This window comes from Carcharhinus amblyrhynchos, chromosome 19 (genome assembly GCF_965287045.1).
Source record: "Carcharhinus amblyrhynchos chromosome 19, sCarAmb.v2.hapA, whole genome shotgun sequence".
NCBI classification, from domain to species: Eukaryota; Metazoa; Chordata; class Chondrichthyes; order Carcharhiniformes; family Carcharhinidae; genus Carcharhinus; species Carcharhinus amblyrhynchos.
In genome coordinates this window covers 32,406,824-32,425,649 of record NC_137342.1, presented here as the reverse complement: position 1 = coordinate 32,425,649, position 18,826 = coordinate 32,406,824, and the positions used below count along the sequence as shown (strand labels likewise).

The 18,826-nt window shown below is 43.1% G+C and overlaps 1 protein-coding gene across 1 annotated transcript in view; it reads right to left on the bottom strand.

Annotated features, from left to right (window-relative positions):
* The window catches only part of ncaph2 (non-SMC condensin II complex, subunit H2), a 36,218-nt gene that overhangs the window by 1,865 nt on the left and 15,527 nt on the right, over window positions 1-18,826 (bottom strand). The window contains exons 10-20 of the mRNA XM_080207888.1: window positions 16,356-16,459; window positions 16,178-16,249; window positions 12,379-12,445; window positions 11,002-11,106; window positions 10,736-10,789; window positions 9,700-9,770; window positions 8,675-8,792; window positions 5,391-5,459; window positions 5,172-5,227; window positions 4,260-4,361; window positions 2,676-2,825 (exon numbers count right to left, since the gene is read on the bottom strand). Of these exons, the coding sequence (XP_080064014.1) occupies window positions 2,676-2,825; window positions 4,260-4,361; window positions 5,172-5,227; window positions 5,391-5,459; window positions 8,675-8,792; window positions 9,700-9,770; window positions 10,736-10,789; window positions 11,002-11,106; window positions 12,379-12,445; window positions 16,178-16,249; window positions 16,356-16,459 (968 nt within the window). The remainder of the gene's footprint in view (window positions 1-2,675; window positions 2,826-4,259; window positions 4,362-5,171; window positions 5,228-5,390; window positions 5,460-8,674; window positions 8,793-9,699; window positions 9,771-10,735; window positions 10,790-11,001; window positions 11,107-12,378; window positions 12,446-16,177; window positions 16,250-16,355; window positions 16,460-18,826) is intronic.

Below are 18,826 nucleotides of genomic sequence, written 5' to 3'. Positions count from 1 at the left end.
TCTAGCCCTTCGAGCCTGCCCCGCCATTCAATAAGATCATGACTGATCTGTCGTGTCTCAGTTCCACATTCCCGCCCTCTCCCCATAACCCTTAATCCCCTCTCTTATCAAGAACCCATCAACCCGCTTCTTAAAAATATTTAGCGAGGCAGCCTCCACCACTTCAATGGGCAGAGAATTCCAGAGATTCACCACCCTTTGAGTGAAGAAGTTCCTCCTCAACTCCGTTCTAAACCGCCTCCCCTTTATCTTGAGGCTGTGCCCCCTAGTCCTACTGTCTTTTTTGAGCGGGAAGAGCCTCTCCACCTCTATCCTATCCATCCCATTCATCATCTTATACGTCTCAATGATCTCCCCTCATTCTTCTAAACTCTAACGAGTACAAGCCTAGTTTATTCAGCCTCTCCTCATAGCTCAATCCCCTCAACTCCGGTATCAGCCTAGTAAACCTCCTCTGCACTCCCTCCAGGGCCAAAATATCCTTGCGCAGATGCGGCGCCCAAAACTGCACACAGTACTCCAGCTGCGGCCTCACCAATGCCCTATACAGCTGCAGCAAGACCTCCCTACTTTTATATTCAATCCCCCTCGCTATGAAGGCCAGCATCCCATTCGCCTTCCTGACCACCTGCTGCACCTGCAAGCTGGGTTTTTGCGACATGCACAAGGACCCCGAGGTCCCTCTGCACCGTCGCCTGCTGCAGTTTTTCGCCACGTAAGTAATAGTCCTTCCTACCATTCTTCCTACCAAACTGGACCACCTCACACTTGCCAACATTAAATTCCATTTGCCATTTCCTGGCCCATTCGCCCAGCCTATCTAGATCCTTCTGCAGACTCTCCACACCCTCCGCACAATTTGCCTTTCCCCCAGTCTTGGTGTCATCAGCAAATTTCGACACCCTGCACTCGGTTCCCTCCTCCAGATCATCTATATAAATGGTAAATAGCTGAGGCCCCAGCACCGACCCCTGGGGCACCCCACTAGTCACCAACCGCCAATCCGAATAGCACCCATTGACCCCCACTCTCTGCCTCCTATTTGACAACCAATCCTCTATCCACGCTAACACCCTACCCCCAACTCCATGTCCCCTGACCTTCTGCAATAACCTCTTGTGAGGTACCTTGTCAAACGCCTTCTGAAAATCCAGAAAGACCACATCCACCGGCTCTCCTCTATCCACTGCCCTAGACACATCCTCATAGAACTCCAGTAAATTTGTCAGACACGACTTCCCTTTAATGAAACCGTGTTGCGTCTGCCCTATCAAGCAATTCCCTTCAAGATGCCTCGCAATTTCCTCCTTAATGACGGATTCTAACATTTTACCTACCACAGACGTTAAACTAACCGGCCTATAATTCCCCGCCTTTTGCCTGGCACCCTTCTTAAACAACGGCGTAACATTAGCCATTTTCCAATCTTCCGGCACTTCCCCGGAATCCAGCGACGTCTGGAAAATAACCACCAAGGCATCCACCATAACCTCCGCCATTTCTTTCAGAACCCTCGGATGCATTCCATCCGGTCCAGGGGACTTGTCCACAATCAGCCCCTCCAGTCTGTCGAGCACCACCTCTCTAGTAACAGTAATGTCATTAAGACCCTCCAGTCCTACCACCTTTCCATCGCTAACACCCGGCAAATTATTCACGTCCTCCTCCGTGAAGACAGAAACAAAAAAGTTATTCAAGACCTTAGCCATATCCCCATCCCCTACCACTAGCTCCCCTTTCTCATCCTCTAAAGGACCAACGTTCACCCTAGCCAGCCTCTTCCTTTTTATATATTTATAAAAACTCTTGCTATCCTTTTTTATATTAAGTGCTAGCCCAGCTTCATAGCTTCTCCTACCCTCCTTTATCAACTTCTTTGTCAATCTTTGTTGACATTTAAACCTTTCCCAATCCTCTTCTCGCCCACTGCTCTTAGCTACTCTAAATTCCTCCGCTTTTAATTTAACACTTTCCTTCACCTCCTTCGTTATCCACGGCTTATTACCTCTCCTCCTACTGTCCTTTTTGACCATCGGAATAAATTTCTGCTGAGCACCAAGAAAGATCTCCTTAAAGATCCTCCACTGCTCCTCAGCAGACCTACCTTCCAACGCGCTCCCCCAGTCCACATTCGCCAATTCTTCTCTCATCCTACCATACTCCCCTCTATTCAAACAAAGGACGCGTGTCCGGGAACCCACTTTCTCCTCCTCCATCTGCAACAGAAACTCCACCATGCAATGATCACTCTCTCCAAGAGGATCCTTCACCGCAAGGTCCCTAATTCTACCTGCCTCATTACATAGCACCAGATCCAAGATAGCTCGCTCCCTCGTCGGCTCCAACACACACTGTTCAAGGAAATTATCCCGGCAGCATTCCAAGAACTCCTCCTCGAGCCCACCTCGTCCAACATGGGTCGACCAATCAATATGCAGATTGAAATCTCCCATAACTACTGCCGTCCCATTCCTGCACGTCGCACTTATTTGCGCGTTAACAGCCCGCTCCACCTCCAGATCATTATTTGGGGGCCTATAGACGTCAGTCTTTGTTCACCAAGTTACCAAAATCATTTAGTTGGGTCTGCACTTCACATCCACCTAGTTTTGGGATGTTCTCTCAAGCTTTTCAGCTCTTGTTTAATCCCATTACCCTTTGAAGAACACACTCACCAGCTGTAGTGTGGCCAACATGTATCGACACACTTCGAATGCCTCCTTTCCAGCTACAATGCTTGCGAATGAGCGCCTCTGTTTGATGCACTCAAATGCATCCATGATTCTAACTCCATAATCGTGGATGTCAAAGGCTGTTCGCTCATCCTGCAGATCAGAAATGTTTATGAGCATGTTACAAGTGATCAAAATGAGCATAGGAAGGAGTTACAGAATAGAACTACATCGTACATGTCCAGACTCTGTTAAAGGGAGAAACTGTAGGGCATTGGGTCTAATTGAATATGTTTTTCAAAGTATTTATTTAATTTACTTTTGAGCATTACTATTAAAATTGCTTCTGCTATCACTGCAGACAGTGTGTTCCAAGTTGTAATAATCTCATCTGTCCCCCAACATTTTGGCAATTATCTGAAGTCTCTGTTTCTGCTTACATAGAACATGCAGCACAGAAACAGACCAAACAGTTTATGCCAGCATTTATGTTGTACTCAAGTTTCCTCCCATCTATACTATTCACTGTAACTATTCCCTGGGGTAGCAAGTTCCACATTCTCACCAGTCTCTGGGTAAGGAAATTGCTTCCAAGTTCCCTGATTGATTTCTCTGGGTGACTACCTATACCAATGGCATCTAGTTTTGCTTTTCCACACAAGACAAAACATTCATTCTTTATTCATTTGACCAAAACATTTTACAATTTTAAAAATTTCCATTAGTTACTCCTCAGTCCTCTCTTTTTGAGAGGAGACCCCATTTATTCATTCTTTCCTGATGGGTATAACCTTACAGCTCTGGTACCATCCTTGTAAATATTCTCTGTGACCTCTCCAGTGGGTCTTTCTATATTTTTTTAAAAAAATTAACTGGAACTGCACATACTACTCCAAACATGGTCTAATCAAAGTTCAATACAAGCCAAGCATAACACTCTACTTTTCAATTCTATGCCTCTAGAAATAAAACCCAGTCTTGGATTGCATCTGTACCCCTCTTTAAAAAAAAGTTATCCCTGCAATGTTAAAATCCCAGTTTAGATTTTTTGTTTGCCATGTCCAATAATTCCGACTCTTCCTGATCCCTCACAATGTATTATCGTCTCCTATTTTATCGTGCACACCGTGTGTATTGTTGTACGGATAGTTAAAATAGGTTACACTCGGTTTTTTTTAACTTTTTTTACACTTTCGTTCTACAAGTCTGTATTCCTGATCATTTATAACCTCCTTTAATTTAGTATGTCCTATAATTACCTTTCCTGTTTCCATTATATTTAAGCTAGTTTTATTTCTTGTACATACTCTCCACTCAAAACCCCCACCTCTAGTCTTTAGTTACCAACCCTTCAGCCAGTCCTTCGAACAGCAGCCAAAGCAGAAAAGAGGACAAGGTTTCAGAGGAAAACCTGCAGCAAATAAAAATCTGAAATAAAAGCTGAAAATGCTGTAAACACTCAGCAGCAGACTGAAGGTAGAGTCATATTTTCAGTCTGGTATATCAGAAATGCTAAGCAACCTCCTATTATCACCACAACTCCCAGGATATTACTCTCTACATTAGGACCAATGAAATCATTCTTACCTGTTCTTCCAGCCTTGGACCAATCTTCTCCTCCCAGTCCCTCACACGGAGGGAGAGAGCTGTCTCCTGAGCGTACTGCTGGGAGTTAGCGATAAACAGCTCCTGGAAAACAGGGACGGGTCAGTTTGGAACAGCTTAATCCATCAACCAATGTGCTAGACAGAACTGTCATGATTTCAGGATCAGAGAGAACAATGGCCTCATATACCCCTTTTATCTACAATGTGCAAATAAGTTGGAAGAGCAAAAACAGCCTGTACTACAGAAAACACTGTGCCCTGTATAGACAGGACATAGTCAGTGTATATTACCCGTTTATTCCCAATAACACTGTCCTTGCACATTAATGAGCAGCATAGTACCACTAAAACACTTCTTGTATGTTTAAAGAAGGGGTTTATTACCACTTTACTCCAAATAACACTGCTTTTGTACATTACAGTAAGAAATATATTATACCTGAGTGTATTTTAACTGCCCTCCAAAGTGGACAAGTAAGCCTCTCAATTATACCAGACTTAGGAGAAGATCAACCAACACCTTTTCATGGAAACTAGGGATGGCCATAAATGCCAGCCTTGCAAGTGATGCTCTCATTCCGAGGATGAATTGTGAAATGTTTAGATACTGGATCTATTCTGTGCATCACTACTGGAGTACATGGTATGCTGAAAATTGAATATCTGGGGTCCACCATGTGCAGTTCAAGTCTCTCGGAATCATAAATCAAGGCTTTCTAGATTAGAACTATTGGCTACATCAACACATGATCATAGAACATGCATTAGTCCAGACTTTTAACTGAGATGTAGATTTTAAAGAGAGCTGAATATTAAACTTTTCCTGTACAGTGACTGAATTATAAGGATGCTAAAACAAGACACACATTTAATTAACAGCAACTTTACATACCACATTCCTTCTAACAAGCTCCTCATAACTCACGCACCCAGCATCTCCAGGAGGTTCTGCAATTACAGATGAAAATATTAATTACCAATAATATAGAAGTGATAGAAATTTGGAGTTACAGGAGGAGGGGGTGGAATATTAATCAGAGTTATATGGGTGAGGTTTATCCATAGTTAAAGGAAGGACTGGGGATTACCCATCATTAAAGAGAGTTATTACCCAGATCTGGGGGCCTGTGGTTCTCCTGAGATGCATCAACTTCTTGATCCAAATTAATGTTATAATCATCTAAAATAAAATAAACACAGTTTAGAAACATTTTCCAACTGTCCACAATGTTTTAATCAATAAACTCGATTTCATTTGTCAAAGAGTAGGCAAATTCAATCCTCACAATCAGTTCATTATCCACTGGATCTGTCACATGAGGCAGGTTCATGAACCCTACTCGGATCAGAGAACATTACCATCGGGACAGATTTCATAAGCATTAGCTCTCGTTCACTGCGTCTCACACAAGAGAACAGTCAGAACATTTCAATCAAATTTTTACCTCTCACTGCAGTGTCCCAAATAAGATCAGTTATCATATGCCAGAAATCCTTCCTGGATTGTTTGAGTATGGGTATTTCAGTGCCATACCAGAAACGACTCCTGAATTATTAAAATATGGATATCTCAGTGTACTAGACTTAACTAATCTAAATAGCCAGCTCTACACTTTAACTGTCTGATATGTGTCAAGTACTGGGTGCTGGACACCTTGTTGCAGTATAATTGTGGCCAATTATAGTCTTAATTTACCAGGGTTTATAATTCCTCACTCACTTGTTTTCTTTTCATACTACCTGTAATTAACGAAGGATCCTGCAGTTAAAGAAGAATGACATTCATTCTATTTACGGCACTCACTACCACCAACCAATGCTAACCAGCAGTAACCAGAGTGTGTTTCTGATTGATGTCTTCTTCCCACACTGCAATTAATTTGGGTTTAGAATTCTAATAAGTCATCGATTTGCACCCAATTCTTGGCTGGTTATTGATGCTCTGTTTCTGCTGTATTTCTGAAGCCGAATGGGGGAGGAAATTAATCCCACCTCCTACGCAAATAAATTATGCAAATAAGACAAATGGCGAACATCAAAACATGAAATGATTGTTCTGAAACCCTATGTGTGGGCTAAGTGTCACTCTGCGAAATATTATGAAGTATTTGTGCTGTCGGAGGATTTACCTGCAGGATAATGAAGCTGAACAGGACCAAGAGGTTCTCACCACCACTCTTACACATTAACTGAATTAATCAGTCTCGCTCACACACATATAGCTAATACTCGTCATGAAGCACCACAATATAATCCATTCCTGCTTATAGTTATGTACTTATTAAACAAAGAGCACCCATTGTTGAGACATTTTCAGTGACAGCACACTGAATATTAATGTTTGTGGCAGAGTCCTGTTGTGAAAGGTAACAGATACAGCACATTTGACACCTCCTCCCCATCATACAAAGCAGAGATTTTAAAACATTCACACACTATAACACTGAGACTAAAGTATATTACTCCTTTACTCTGGATAAGATTCTCCCCATGTTCAGGACAGGAGTATGTTAATCCTTTACATGAGGAATGTTTATGTAAATGGACTGAGGGGTAACATGATTGCTGTTGGGATGTATAAAGGATCTAGATAATGTTGTCTACGACAAAGTTTCGGTTTGACCTGTATAGTAGAGGACTTGGCCTGCACTTGGAAGAGTAAATTCCACACTAATCTGGATCAGCATTTGGGCCCCAGATATTCAGATATCTAATATTTGAATGTGGTGACCAAATATAGTATTTCTAAGTTTGCTGATTATACAAAACTAGGTGGAAATGCAAGTTGAGAGGAAGATGCAAAGAGGCTTCAAGGGGATTAAGATAGATTTGGTGAGTGGGCAAGAATGTGGCAGATGGAATATAATGTGGAAAAATGTGAAGTTATCCAGTTTGGTAAGTATTCTACATTTCCATTTTTCCTAATGATGAAAAATTAGATGGGTTTATGCCCAAAGGGACATGGGTGTCCTTGTCTGTGAGTCACTGAAATCTAGCATGCAGGTACTATAAGCAATTAGGAAGGTAAATGGAATGTTAGCCTTTGTTGCAAGAGCATTTGAGCATGGGAGTTAAGAGTGCCGAAATTGTATGGAGCCTTGGAGAGACCGCACCTACAATTTTGGTGTCCTTACCCAAGAGAGGATACAACTACAAAGGCTCACCAGACTGATCCCTGGAATGGCTGAATTGTCCTATGGAGGAGAGATTGAGGGGACTGGGCTTGTGTTCTCTAGAATTTAGAAGAACAAGAGATGATCTCATTAGAGCATATAAAATTCTTGCAGGACTCAACAGACAGGTAGATGCAGCAAGAATGTCATCTTGGTTAGGGATTGGCTGGATTTCTAGAACCTGGAGAGACAGTCTCTGAAATATGAGGTAGATCATTTAGGATTAAAATAAGGAAGAAAAAAATAAGGATGGTGAATCTTTGAAATTCTATACCCCAGGAAGGTTTGAAGACTTAGTCAGAGTATAATGAAGACAGAAATCTACAGATTTCTAGATATCATAGGATATGGGGATAGTGTGGATAAATGCCGAATAACCTTCTCCTGCTCCTATGTTCCTAGGACAGACTTGCTTGGAAGACAAAAAGCAGTTGGTCAGTGTTTTTTTTAAAGTTTATTTATTAGTGTCACAAGTAGGCTCACATTAACACTGCAGTGAAGTGACTGTGAAAATCGTCTGGTCGCCACACTCTGGTGTCTGTTCAGCATATTGAGGAAGAATTTTTAGCATGGCCAATGCACCTAACTAACACATCTTTCGGGCCGTGGGAGGAAACCTGAAGCACCCACGCAGATAAGGGGAGAATGTGCAGACTCCGCACAGAAAGTGATCCAAGCCGGGAATCAAATCTGGTGCTGAGAGGCAACCACTGTGCCACTGAAGGTGTCAGTGACCTGAAATATTAACCTTTTCCCTTTATAGATACTGCTTGACCTGCTCAGTATTTCCAGCATTTTCTGTATTTATATGGTAAATAGTGTAACTGTGCCAGTGGGTTGGGTGCATCATTTTAGCACACACTCAATATTACTCATTCAGTAAAATTATTGAAATCCACCAATACAGGCTGGTCGAGCTTAAACAGCAGCCATTGCCATTATTCAAACCATCAGAATGAGAATTTGGAACATGACCCAAGCACAGCCTTCAGTCAGAGTCCCACATCAGAACTCCATTCCAGGAGAACAGAACTAGGAGCAAAGTGCCAGAGATTGTGTGAAAGAGAACCCAGAGCCAAAATCGAGGAACGCTCCAACTCCAAGGAGGGGGAAATTGTCCTCTGGTGGTCAGCTACCAGGAGCTTCTGCATTTGTTGCAGGAGGGGAACCATCTGTGGGGCTGAAATGGCAAGTGTAGAATGTGTGAAATTTCTTTCATTACCTTCCACTCCATCATTATCCAGATGGTCTTCAGCTCTCTCCTGCAAGTCATTTAATTCTTCTTCCATGTTTCCCGCTTCTATCTCCAACTCCTCTATTTCCCGCCCACGCAGAGCAATCTGCGGAGGAAAGACTTCATTAGCATAAATCATATACACAAACAGCGGGAGCTCTGACACAAACCAGAATACATCAACGAACACAGCACCTGAATCAGACTCCATATTCATCAATTCCCCTTTAGACTTTCTGTACAAGGCAGCTCAACTGGCCATGTATATACCATATATTACTCCTTTACTCTGTTGACCTCTCAATCTCAGATTGATGAATCAAGGGCAAGTTTCACTTCTCTGTCAGATGTTACAGCATCTCTATACTCTGTGCCCCAACATCTTCACACCCCAACACACACTAATTCAGCATGTCATCTCTTCCATAACACAGCAAGAATTAATTATTTCTCATGCTCCACTTAAAATAGAATTAGAATTTACAGCACAGGAGGCCATGCTGGTACTTGCCTCCAAATTGAGCCATGCATCCTTATTCCATAATTTCCCAATCCCTATCCAATTTCCTATTAAATGAATGTGGCTCTACAAGAATATTCTGATCTCTCCCTCAAAAGCTCCTTGGGATAAATGATTCTTTGGAATAACCTTCTATGAAAACTTCATATTCCTCTTCATTCTCTGCGTTGTAATCTTCAATCTCTGCCTCTGGTTACTGAATCACCAATCTGTGATCTTTCACTGATCTTTCTCAAACATCGCCAGAAATGCTCACTGCATTTTGATCAGGAGCGAAAACCCTTTCTCCTTCTCAGGTTAGTGTCAGATTGTAGCACCCTACTACCACCAGAAAATTAATAATTTAGCACAGGCTTGGTTCCATGGTTCATTTAGATTCAGTTAGAACTCCTGCAATTAATATTTCTCAATTTGTTCAGATTGGTACAAAGAGTTTTCCACAACCTGCTGGCTTTTTCTTCCCTAACTTGTAGCTCTAAACAAACACTCTCACCATCCTTTGCTGATGTTTCCTCTGTGCTCCGAGTCTTTCCTTCATGTGCTGCCAGTACAGAACCTCCATATCTGCAAAAAGACCATTTTAAAAGTCAGTCAGCAGCATACAAACAAGCCAAACTCGCAAAACAACAACCCTCACAAAAACAGTTATTTACTTTGTGAGGCCCTTCCTCTCCACCAGCCACTCCATTTAGAGGCATGTCTTGCCATGAACATCTTGGTGCGGAGGGAGAAGGGGAAGTCCACCTCTCTTAAACCCCTCCCCATGCCCCTCAATTCTTATCTGCAACTACAAATATGAGATGAGAGGCTCGTAGATTTCTCTGTCACAAAGTAAATCCATCACTTAGCTGCCTCTGCTGTTTCCTACCCTACTTCAAGTCAACCACGCTCATCTTCCTCTAAGGTTATTCCCTAAATTTGTAGCTTTCGCTAATTTCTCTCCTATATTCCACCCTTCCCTCAAAGTTCATCTTGTCCTGAGACTCAGCTCTTCCATCCTCAATCCTAATCCAACATAACTATTGACCACCCAACTTCTCTTATGGAGCCCAGGTTAGGTGACATTGTTATAATCCCCTCTCCCTGGGTACTGTCCTCCACTCCATCTTCAAATCCTGCATCATTACACCTTCCTCAAAAAACTCATCTTTGCCAGCATATCTTCTAAATTCAGCTTTGTAGCGTTGAGTCAATTCATTTAATTGCGCAGGTCCTGTAAATTATTTTGTGCAGCTACATGATGGTATCTTAAAGTGGACTGGTTGCATGCAGGAATTTGATTCGGTTAAGGTCAAGAGGGATCACTGCCCTTGGCTCTCCTTGCGAAGTACCACCCAATTTCTAACCTATTTCTCTCCAATGTCTTTGAACATGTGGCCATTTTCCTCATCATGATGAATATGGGCAATACTCCCATTACAACCCATTTACTCCAGGTTTTATATTCAGTAAATTCAGAGAAACTTTCTAAATGGATCCTTGGATGCAAGAATCCAGACCAATTCCATATGTCCAGCACTGCCTCTCACCTGCAAATGTTGGGCCCTTTCTCTTGTTCTTCACATCACTCCATCCACTGTAATCTAGAGAGAGAAAAAGAAGAGCATGACTGTGAAACAGAAGAGACATAGAACACGATGGGCAATGAATGCCACTGTATATAACAGGCTAACAGTGAGCCATACATTACAATGAATGACAGGAGTGCCAAAACCATGTAGTGCTACGCATACTCAAAAGTGCAAACTTCACGGATTTAGCAAACAAGGCGAGGAATGAGTCAGGATCTACTCACATATTGCAGAAAACCACTTCCCAAATTCTTTCAATTTCATACAGGTTTTCCGTTTCCGCTTGTTTCCTGTGACATCGACACACGATGGGATGACAAAGTGCTTTCCTGTAAAATACAAAGTCACAGAGATGGTTCTAAGACCAGAACAGGGTAATGAGGGGAATAATTACCCAATTCAGACAGTTCCACATCACAACCAGTCATTCCCTCCAGGATTCAATTGTCTGTGAGATGGACTATATAAGGTTTGCTGGGTGGTCAACGAGCTGCACACGATTTGTTGGTAAATGTGTCAGTGTGCTTTACTGATTTGGTAGGTGGTCACTGTATTACTAGGCTGTGCAGGATTTCAGGTCAGAACTCCAACTTCTGGTGAGATAGGTCACCACAGGCAAGACAGACATTACTTCTGGCCGTTACACAAAAGGGTCAGAGGCAAAGGCATAAAAATTCTCAGTAAGGAACAACAGGATAATCAGACTCGATTAGTCAAATTGCCTACTTTTGCTCCTATGTCTTATGTTCAGCCCCACCATTCAATTTAGACCACAGCTGGTCTACACATCAATTCCATTTACCTAACCCTGCTCTACATCCCCAATACATTTGGCAAATAATTATCAATCCAGGTTGACAGCTTCAATTGTCCTTCGCATTTAGAGCCTTTTGGTTTCCGCTATACTCAGTGCTCCAAATGTGCTTCTTGGCATCATTTTTGAACAACTAGTTCTAAATTTGAGATGGTGATCAGCTTCCAATCATTGTTCTGGAAGGTGCTTGCAGTAAGGCAGACTTAGCTGTGGTGTCCTCCGTGGTTCAGCATCACTTTCAGCCCAAACTCCCCCACAATGACTCTCCAGGTGAAATAATAACTAGTAACAGGGGAACTAATACAAATGCTCTGCAGCCAGGTGCAGACTATCCTTCCCAAGCTGATAGTTCTCACCTCCTCAAACTGTTCAGCCGCACCTTCTCTTAGGCATCACACTGCTGCATTCACACAAGTGTTTTACTGCAAACTGCAACTCATTCTCTGCTATCCTGCACACCGTTCTGCCAACATGATCAGCAATTTAAAAAGAGGGTAAGTGAGGTACAGGTTAGCAACAGAAGAGCTTAAATCTCAATCATGGTGTTCCTTGAAGTAGATATAACAGGCGGTCAGGGGGAAAGGCATATACAAAGAATGATGGAACAATCAGACAGCTGCCAGTCGGTCATTACTCCACCCCAGCTTGCCTCTTAAAAAGGCCATTGATCTTCCCTGTTGAATCTAAGAAATGTTGTTTGAGGTTAAGTCTCCATGTCTGGATTTCCTCCCTCTCAACAGAGCTCTGGCATTGTCAAGATAGAATTTGGGCACATTCAACAAAGTACCTTTCTTGAATGGCTTGTCTTCTGTGGCTTCAAAAGGATCCAGGCTCCTCCAAGGATCGAGCACTTCCTACACGCAAAGAAGCAAGAATAACAATCAATAAGAAAAAGAGAACTTGCATTTAGATAGTTGTATTCAACGTGGCAACTATTGCAAGATCCATAACAGCAAGGAGATACATGATCAGATTAACTGGTTTTGATGTTAATTGAAGGATTAAGACAGCACATCCCTCTGACAGTGCAGCACTCCATGACCAAGGCCCTCCTGTGCTGCAATCCTTCAGCAATACCCCAAAATGTCAGTGAATTAATTACTTAAGTTTCAGGAGTGGTGCTCAAGTGCACCAAATTCCCCCTGCTCCACTCTGAGAATCTCATTCAATGCCTACTTGGGTTAAATTCTGCATCTGTCTCAATCACTCAATCCATTACCGTATTCAAGGCCCCACGAGCAGATCTATCTTCAGCACTTGTCTCCATATTTTCTCTATCGCTGGGAAGATAATCACCCAAATCCTGGGTTTTCCTTTGTTTCTCCCAGTCTCTGAAGAAATCCTCTCAGAAAGCCAGTGTGATTTCTGACCAAACTGTGGAACAGCAAACATGATTTTCACTGCTCAACAGCTTCAAAAGAAATGCCAGGAACAGCTTCAACCACTCTACATGGCCTTTATTGACCTGATCAAGGCTTTTGACTCAGTTCATTGTGAATTCCTATGGAAGATCCTGTTAAAGGCTGGCTGTCCAAAGAAATTCATCAATATCCTCCGACTCCTCCACAAAAAGATGTTAGCAGCAGTTCTTACCAACAGAAGTAAAACAGAAATCTTTGATATCAAGTCTGGAGTCAAGCAGGGATGTGTTATTGTCTCCCACCCTTTTCTCCATCACCACCATCCTTCACCTTGTCAAGAAAGAGCTTCCCAGCGGAGTGGACATTGTCTACAGGATGGACAGAAAACTTTTCAACCTCAACTGGTTGAAATCCAAGAAAACAAAACTGAGATCGCTTGTGGCTCAGTATGTGTTAATGTCATCTCCACACACTCAGAAGAGAATCGTGCGTAAGTCAGTCTTCTGCCCAACTTATCAATATGGCTCAGAAATATGGGTGACATGCAGAAGCCACCTTTATTGTTTTATTGGCCTCCTTTATTCTAAAAAGAGTTTTTCCAGCCTATTCACGTAACTGTAACCCTTTACTCCAGAACAAAGCCCAGAATCATTCTAGTAAATCTTTTCTTTGTCCAAAGTCTTCAAGTTCTTCATAAAACGCAGTGTCCAGAATTAGATACAATTCCTACTGGACCCAAAGATGGTTTCCACTCTGTTTTCACGCCCTTATCAGGCAGAAACTGTTTCCAGATGCTGGAGCGTATTTCACCAGAGGATGAAGATTTATAGCGATTGGCAATAGAACTAGAAGCAGCATAAAGAAACAAATGGTTAGGATTTGGATAATGCTGCTTGGTGAGGAAGTGGAAACAGATTCAACACAGCCTTCAAAAGTAAATTGGGGAAAAAATGCAAGGACAACGGGGAAAATGGCAAGGAAGTGGGACTGACTGGGATTTCCTTTTGGCATATCTAGTGTTCATTGACTCTTTCAAATGGCCATCTTTTATGTTACATTGTCCTATGATTACAATTTACATTACGCGCTACACTTGACAGATAGACTTGCCCTTGTTAGTGCTATTAACCAGACTTTCAGTCACTTTGCTGATGATAAAAGGCAGAACAATCCAATGCTACTTGGCTGGAATGGATTTGTTTGCTTCTTGTGGGCAGAACGTGCCTGGGTAATGTGCTACTTTCCTGGGTAGTCGCAGTGTTACAGCTGAAACCTTGACCAGTGGCCTGTGTAATCCAGAACACAAAACTTCTGCACCACAGGGGAGATGTTGTCAGAGCTCATAGCATTTTGCTGCATGCATGCATTCAGCTGTTTCTTGATATTACATGGATTGAATCAACTGGTTGAAGACTGGCATTTGATGGTGGGGACTTCAGAGTGGGCCAACATTGATATCTACTCTGCATTTTTGGTTGAAGACTCCATATGCTTCAAAGTAATCTTTTGCAGGCATGTGCTGGGCTATTGCCATTGCTGAGATTAGAAATATTCAACTCCTGACTATTTAATTGTATCATCCACCACGATTCATAACTGGATGTGGCTTTGAAATGCTTGGTACATTGGGAGATTGCTTAGCTTTGTTAATTGTATGATGTTTAGTATACATCTAGAATCACTGATTCCCTACAGTACAGGATGCCATTTGGCCCATTGAGTCTGCACTAGCAACAATCCCACCCAGGCCCTATACCCATAACCCCTCCTAATCCCCCTGACACTAAGGGGCAACTCAGGATGTCCAATCAACTTAACCCGCACAGCTTTGGACTGTGGGAGGAAGCCGGAGCACCAGGAGGAAACCCAAGCAAACACAGGGAGAATATGCAGACTCCACATAGTGATACAGGCTGAAGCAAATCTGGGTTCCTGGCACAATGAGGCAGCAGTGCTAACCACTGTGTCACTGTGCTGCCTGTCCTCACTGCATCAAGCAGACACCTAAACAATCGGTGCACCTAGTGCTGCTCTTGACATGCTCTTCTAGACTCGTCACTGAACTGACTGATGATAATGGCAAGGTGAAGGATACACCAAGTCATGAGATTCCACATTGGGATGTGGGCCAATGATGGCCCACAGCACCTCATGGATGTTTAGTTTAAAGTTTCTCTGGTTTAAATCTATCCCATTTATCACAGCAATAGTGCCACCCAACATGATTGATGGGGTTTTCGGGGTGAAAACAGGACCTTTTCGCCACAGAACATCAGTTCCATCAACACTGTGATGGACAGGTGTATTTGTGACAGCTAGGTATCCAAGAGCAAGGTCAATAAGACTTGCTCCTCAAAGTGGTTGACTCGACATCTGACATAGGCCTGGTCTCACAGCTGTCCCCTTCAGGACTCAACCAGCTCAATCAGTCAGGGTGCTACCAAACCATTCTTGCTGAAGGATATTGAAGCCCCCCAGAATAACATTCAGTGTCCTTGCTACTCAGTACTTATTCCAAGTGCTGTCAATGTGAAGAGTACTAATTTAATCAGCAGGATATTTCCTTGAGAACAAGACTGGCTAAAAACAAAAAGGTTTGAAATTTTTTGTGACAAGGAACCATGTAATTATACCACTTTTTATCCTCTTTAGTGGAATGCAAATGCTTCAAATAGATGGAATTATTAGATTTCAACCAAGCTCTTCATACTTTCTGGTTACAGAAGACTCAGAGAAACCCCCCTTTTTCCCATGCACATGCACGCAAACACACCAATGGCGCACGGCGCAAAGTCACACATACTGCACTGTCCCGTTCACACACTCGCATGTATCGCCCCACCCACAGAGTTGGGGAAATTATTTTAAAAGGTGGAGTTCTTCATCCAAGCGTCCAGAATTTCACTAAATGGCAGAAATTTCTCAACCCCGTTTCCTTTGCCATGTTTGACCCGATCACAGAAATTGGAGTCAACATTGAGGATTCCTGAGCCAATCCCTCTGGTTGGTCTGTCTTGCCAGTGGGAGGGGTCCCTGGGACACCAACTGGTGGGTACGTTTTGAGCAGCCCCATTAATTTTGGTACAGGTACCCAGATGCTGGTGAGAAGGACTTTGCAAGGCTGACTGAGCTGGGCTCATCTTTTCTGTTGTGATTTCAGACTTTCTGCAGTTCCCTTTTTAAATGAAGCACAGAAAAACTGTTTGCAGGATTTGTTGACATTACCTTAGTGTGTACCTTGTCAGGCACTGTTGGCCCCCTCTGACGCAGCATGTAACCTCGATCTTCACCAACAGCCTGCAGGGACATGAAGTAGGAATTATACCAACAGTTCTCACAATTTAGTACCAGTCTACCGTAAACAGTCTCCATTCTTCAGACCCCATCCCAAACCAGCACTGACCTTCTGATGTGCAATATGTTCCCGAACTACCTCGCCCTCTACCAAAGGTGGAAAGAAACCACCATCAGCATTACCGTCGTCATCACCATCACCGCCTGTGGGACCTGAGGTAAGAGCATATATTGAAGGCTTTGTCTAGATTATTCTCACAGGCAACTCTCAATGGAAACAACTAAAGAGATCCAGGACTGGGGTATGGGATAACACACAAGCAATATAATATACCCACTTACTTATTCAAAACAAATCACCAGAATTGGGCACAGCCCACCCACAGCCACAGCCACCCTCACCCCACCATTCACCCCAAATCCATCCCAAGTCTCTACTCCAAGCCCTAAACACACTCCAATCCTCAATCTACTTGCCAACAATTCCACAACTGTATTCAGGAACATACTGCAAGGTCCCAAATGTGATTCCTGGCTTGAGTGGAGTAAGCTAATGTTTCACAGTGTTGTAAGGTGTTTGCCTTAGTAATACAAATGAGCCCTATACTGTGGACAACTGGTATTGATATGATTGTGCTGCAGCTGGTGGAGGCACTGGATAGTGAGGAGTAGGATCCAAGGATCCAAGACTTCGGTCTCTTTCTGGGGCTTAAGATCACTGAGGCTGATTGTAGCAGCCTGACTTCAGCCAGCTTTTAAATTCAAGAAAGTCCTTCAGGAGATGGGGGAGGAATTGGATATAAAAAGATATGGCATGTGTAGTCAAGTGGCTGACGGCTTAAGCAACTAAGCCCAATACAGAATTGGACAATCTAAATAAACAGCAGTCAACAGCCTCCACTGAGAATTCAGGCAGAGGTCAGAGACAAGCCTGAACTTGCCCTGGTAGCAGAAACCAGAAGCGGGCTCAGCCCTTACTAAATAAGGACAGCACTCGTGTGTTCCCCAGTTTTGGCCAGACTCTCTGGCACCTCGGATTCCCACTGTTACCCTAAATGGCAAGCGGTTACGTGCATCTCGTACACCCAGAAATGGACACCTAGGGGCTCTGGCGTTCTCCATTTATAGAATCGGTAACCCCATTCGGTGCTGTGACCCCTACCCAATGACCTCATTGGCTGGAAGCCAGAGAATCTTCCAGAAGGGTGCTAAGAGGGGGATAAGAGGAGAGATTTGGAGACCAGCCCCAGCAAAGACTCAAGTCGACCCCCAGCAAAGACTCAATCTACAGCGAAGACTAAGCGGAGACCCAGTGACGATGGAAGAGGGCATGCGAGACCAATCTTCGCCGAGATGACCCTGGATTTGAAGACAGAGCTCAGCAGACTAGACTGAGCAGCTCAGCCAAGATCATCGGCAAAGGGGGTATCAGAAATGTCAGAATAATAGCATGAATTATTTGGTTACTCTGGGAAGTTAAGAGTTGTTTTTGAATAGTGAAGGATTTATTAAGAAAATTCGGGTTGCTCCCTGGACAGAGTCTTGGTCCTTTGTCCATGTCATGAGTAAGGCATCTGGGTAAAGTGTTTTAACACAAACTGGTCCAAGTGTCTGCCCGTTTCCAGACAACAAATGTCATGGATCCGGAGGATTCATCTGCTTTCAGATCACAGTGTCTACATCCTGCTTATTCAACTGGTAGTTTGATTGTGCTATAGCAACTTTAAATTACATTTGCAGCTGCATACTAGGAGAGTTAAGATGCTTGTTTCTCTATACCAGGAGAGGAAACACATATTCCATTGTCAGCTACAATGGAGACTACATGGAGATAGAAATTCAAAACGTTCAGAAAAATGTGCAAGTTGATTGGAGTTAGGGCAGAGATTGGGGGCTGTTTTTAAATATTTTTTATAATTATATTATAATTTTATTTATTCTATGTTTTTATAATTTTCATAAATGACCTGGATGAGGAAGCGGAGGGATGAGGTGGTAAGTTTGCTGACGACACGAAGGTTGGTGGTGTTGTGGATAGTCTGGAGGGATGTCAGAAGTTGCAGCGCGACATTGATAGGATGCAAAGCTGGGCGGAAAAGTGGCAGATGGACTTCAGCCCGGATAAATGTGTAGTGGTCCATTTTGACAGGTCAAATGGGATGAAGGAGTATAATATCAAGGGTAAGACTCTTAGCAGTGTAGAGGATCAGAAGGACCTTGGGGTCCGGGTCCATGGGACTCTTTAATCGGCTCGCAGATAGAAGATGTGGTTAAGAAGGCGTTTGGTGTAATGGCCTTTATCAATTGTGGGATTAAGTTTAGGAGTCGGGAGATAATGCTGCAGCTTTATAAGACCCTGGTCAGACCCTTCTTGGAGTACTGTGCTCAGTTCTAGTTGCCTCATTACAGGAGGGATGTGGAAGCTAATAAAAGGGTGCAGAGGAGATTTACAAGGATGTTGCCTGGATTGGGTGGCATGCCTTATGAAGATAGGTTGAGGGAGCTCGGTCTTTTCTCCTTAGACGAAACCTGATAGAAGTGTATAAGATGTTGAGAGGTATAGATCGGGCGGATCTATAC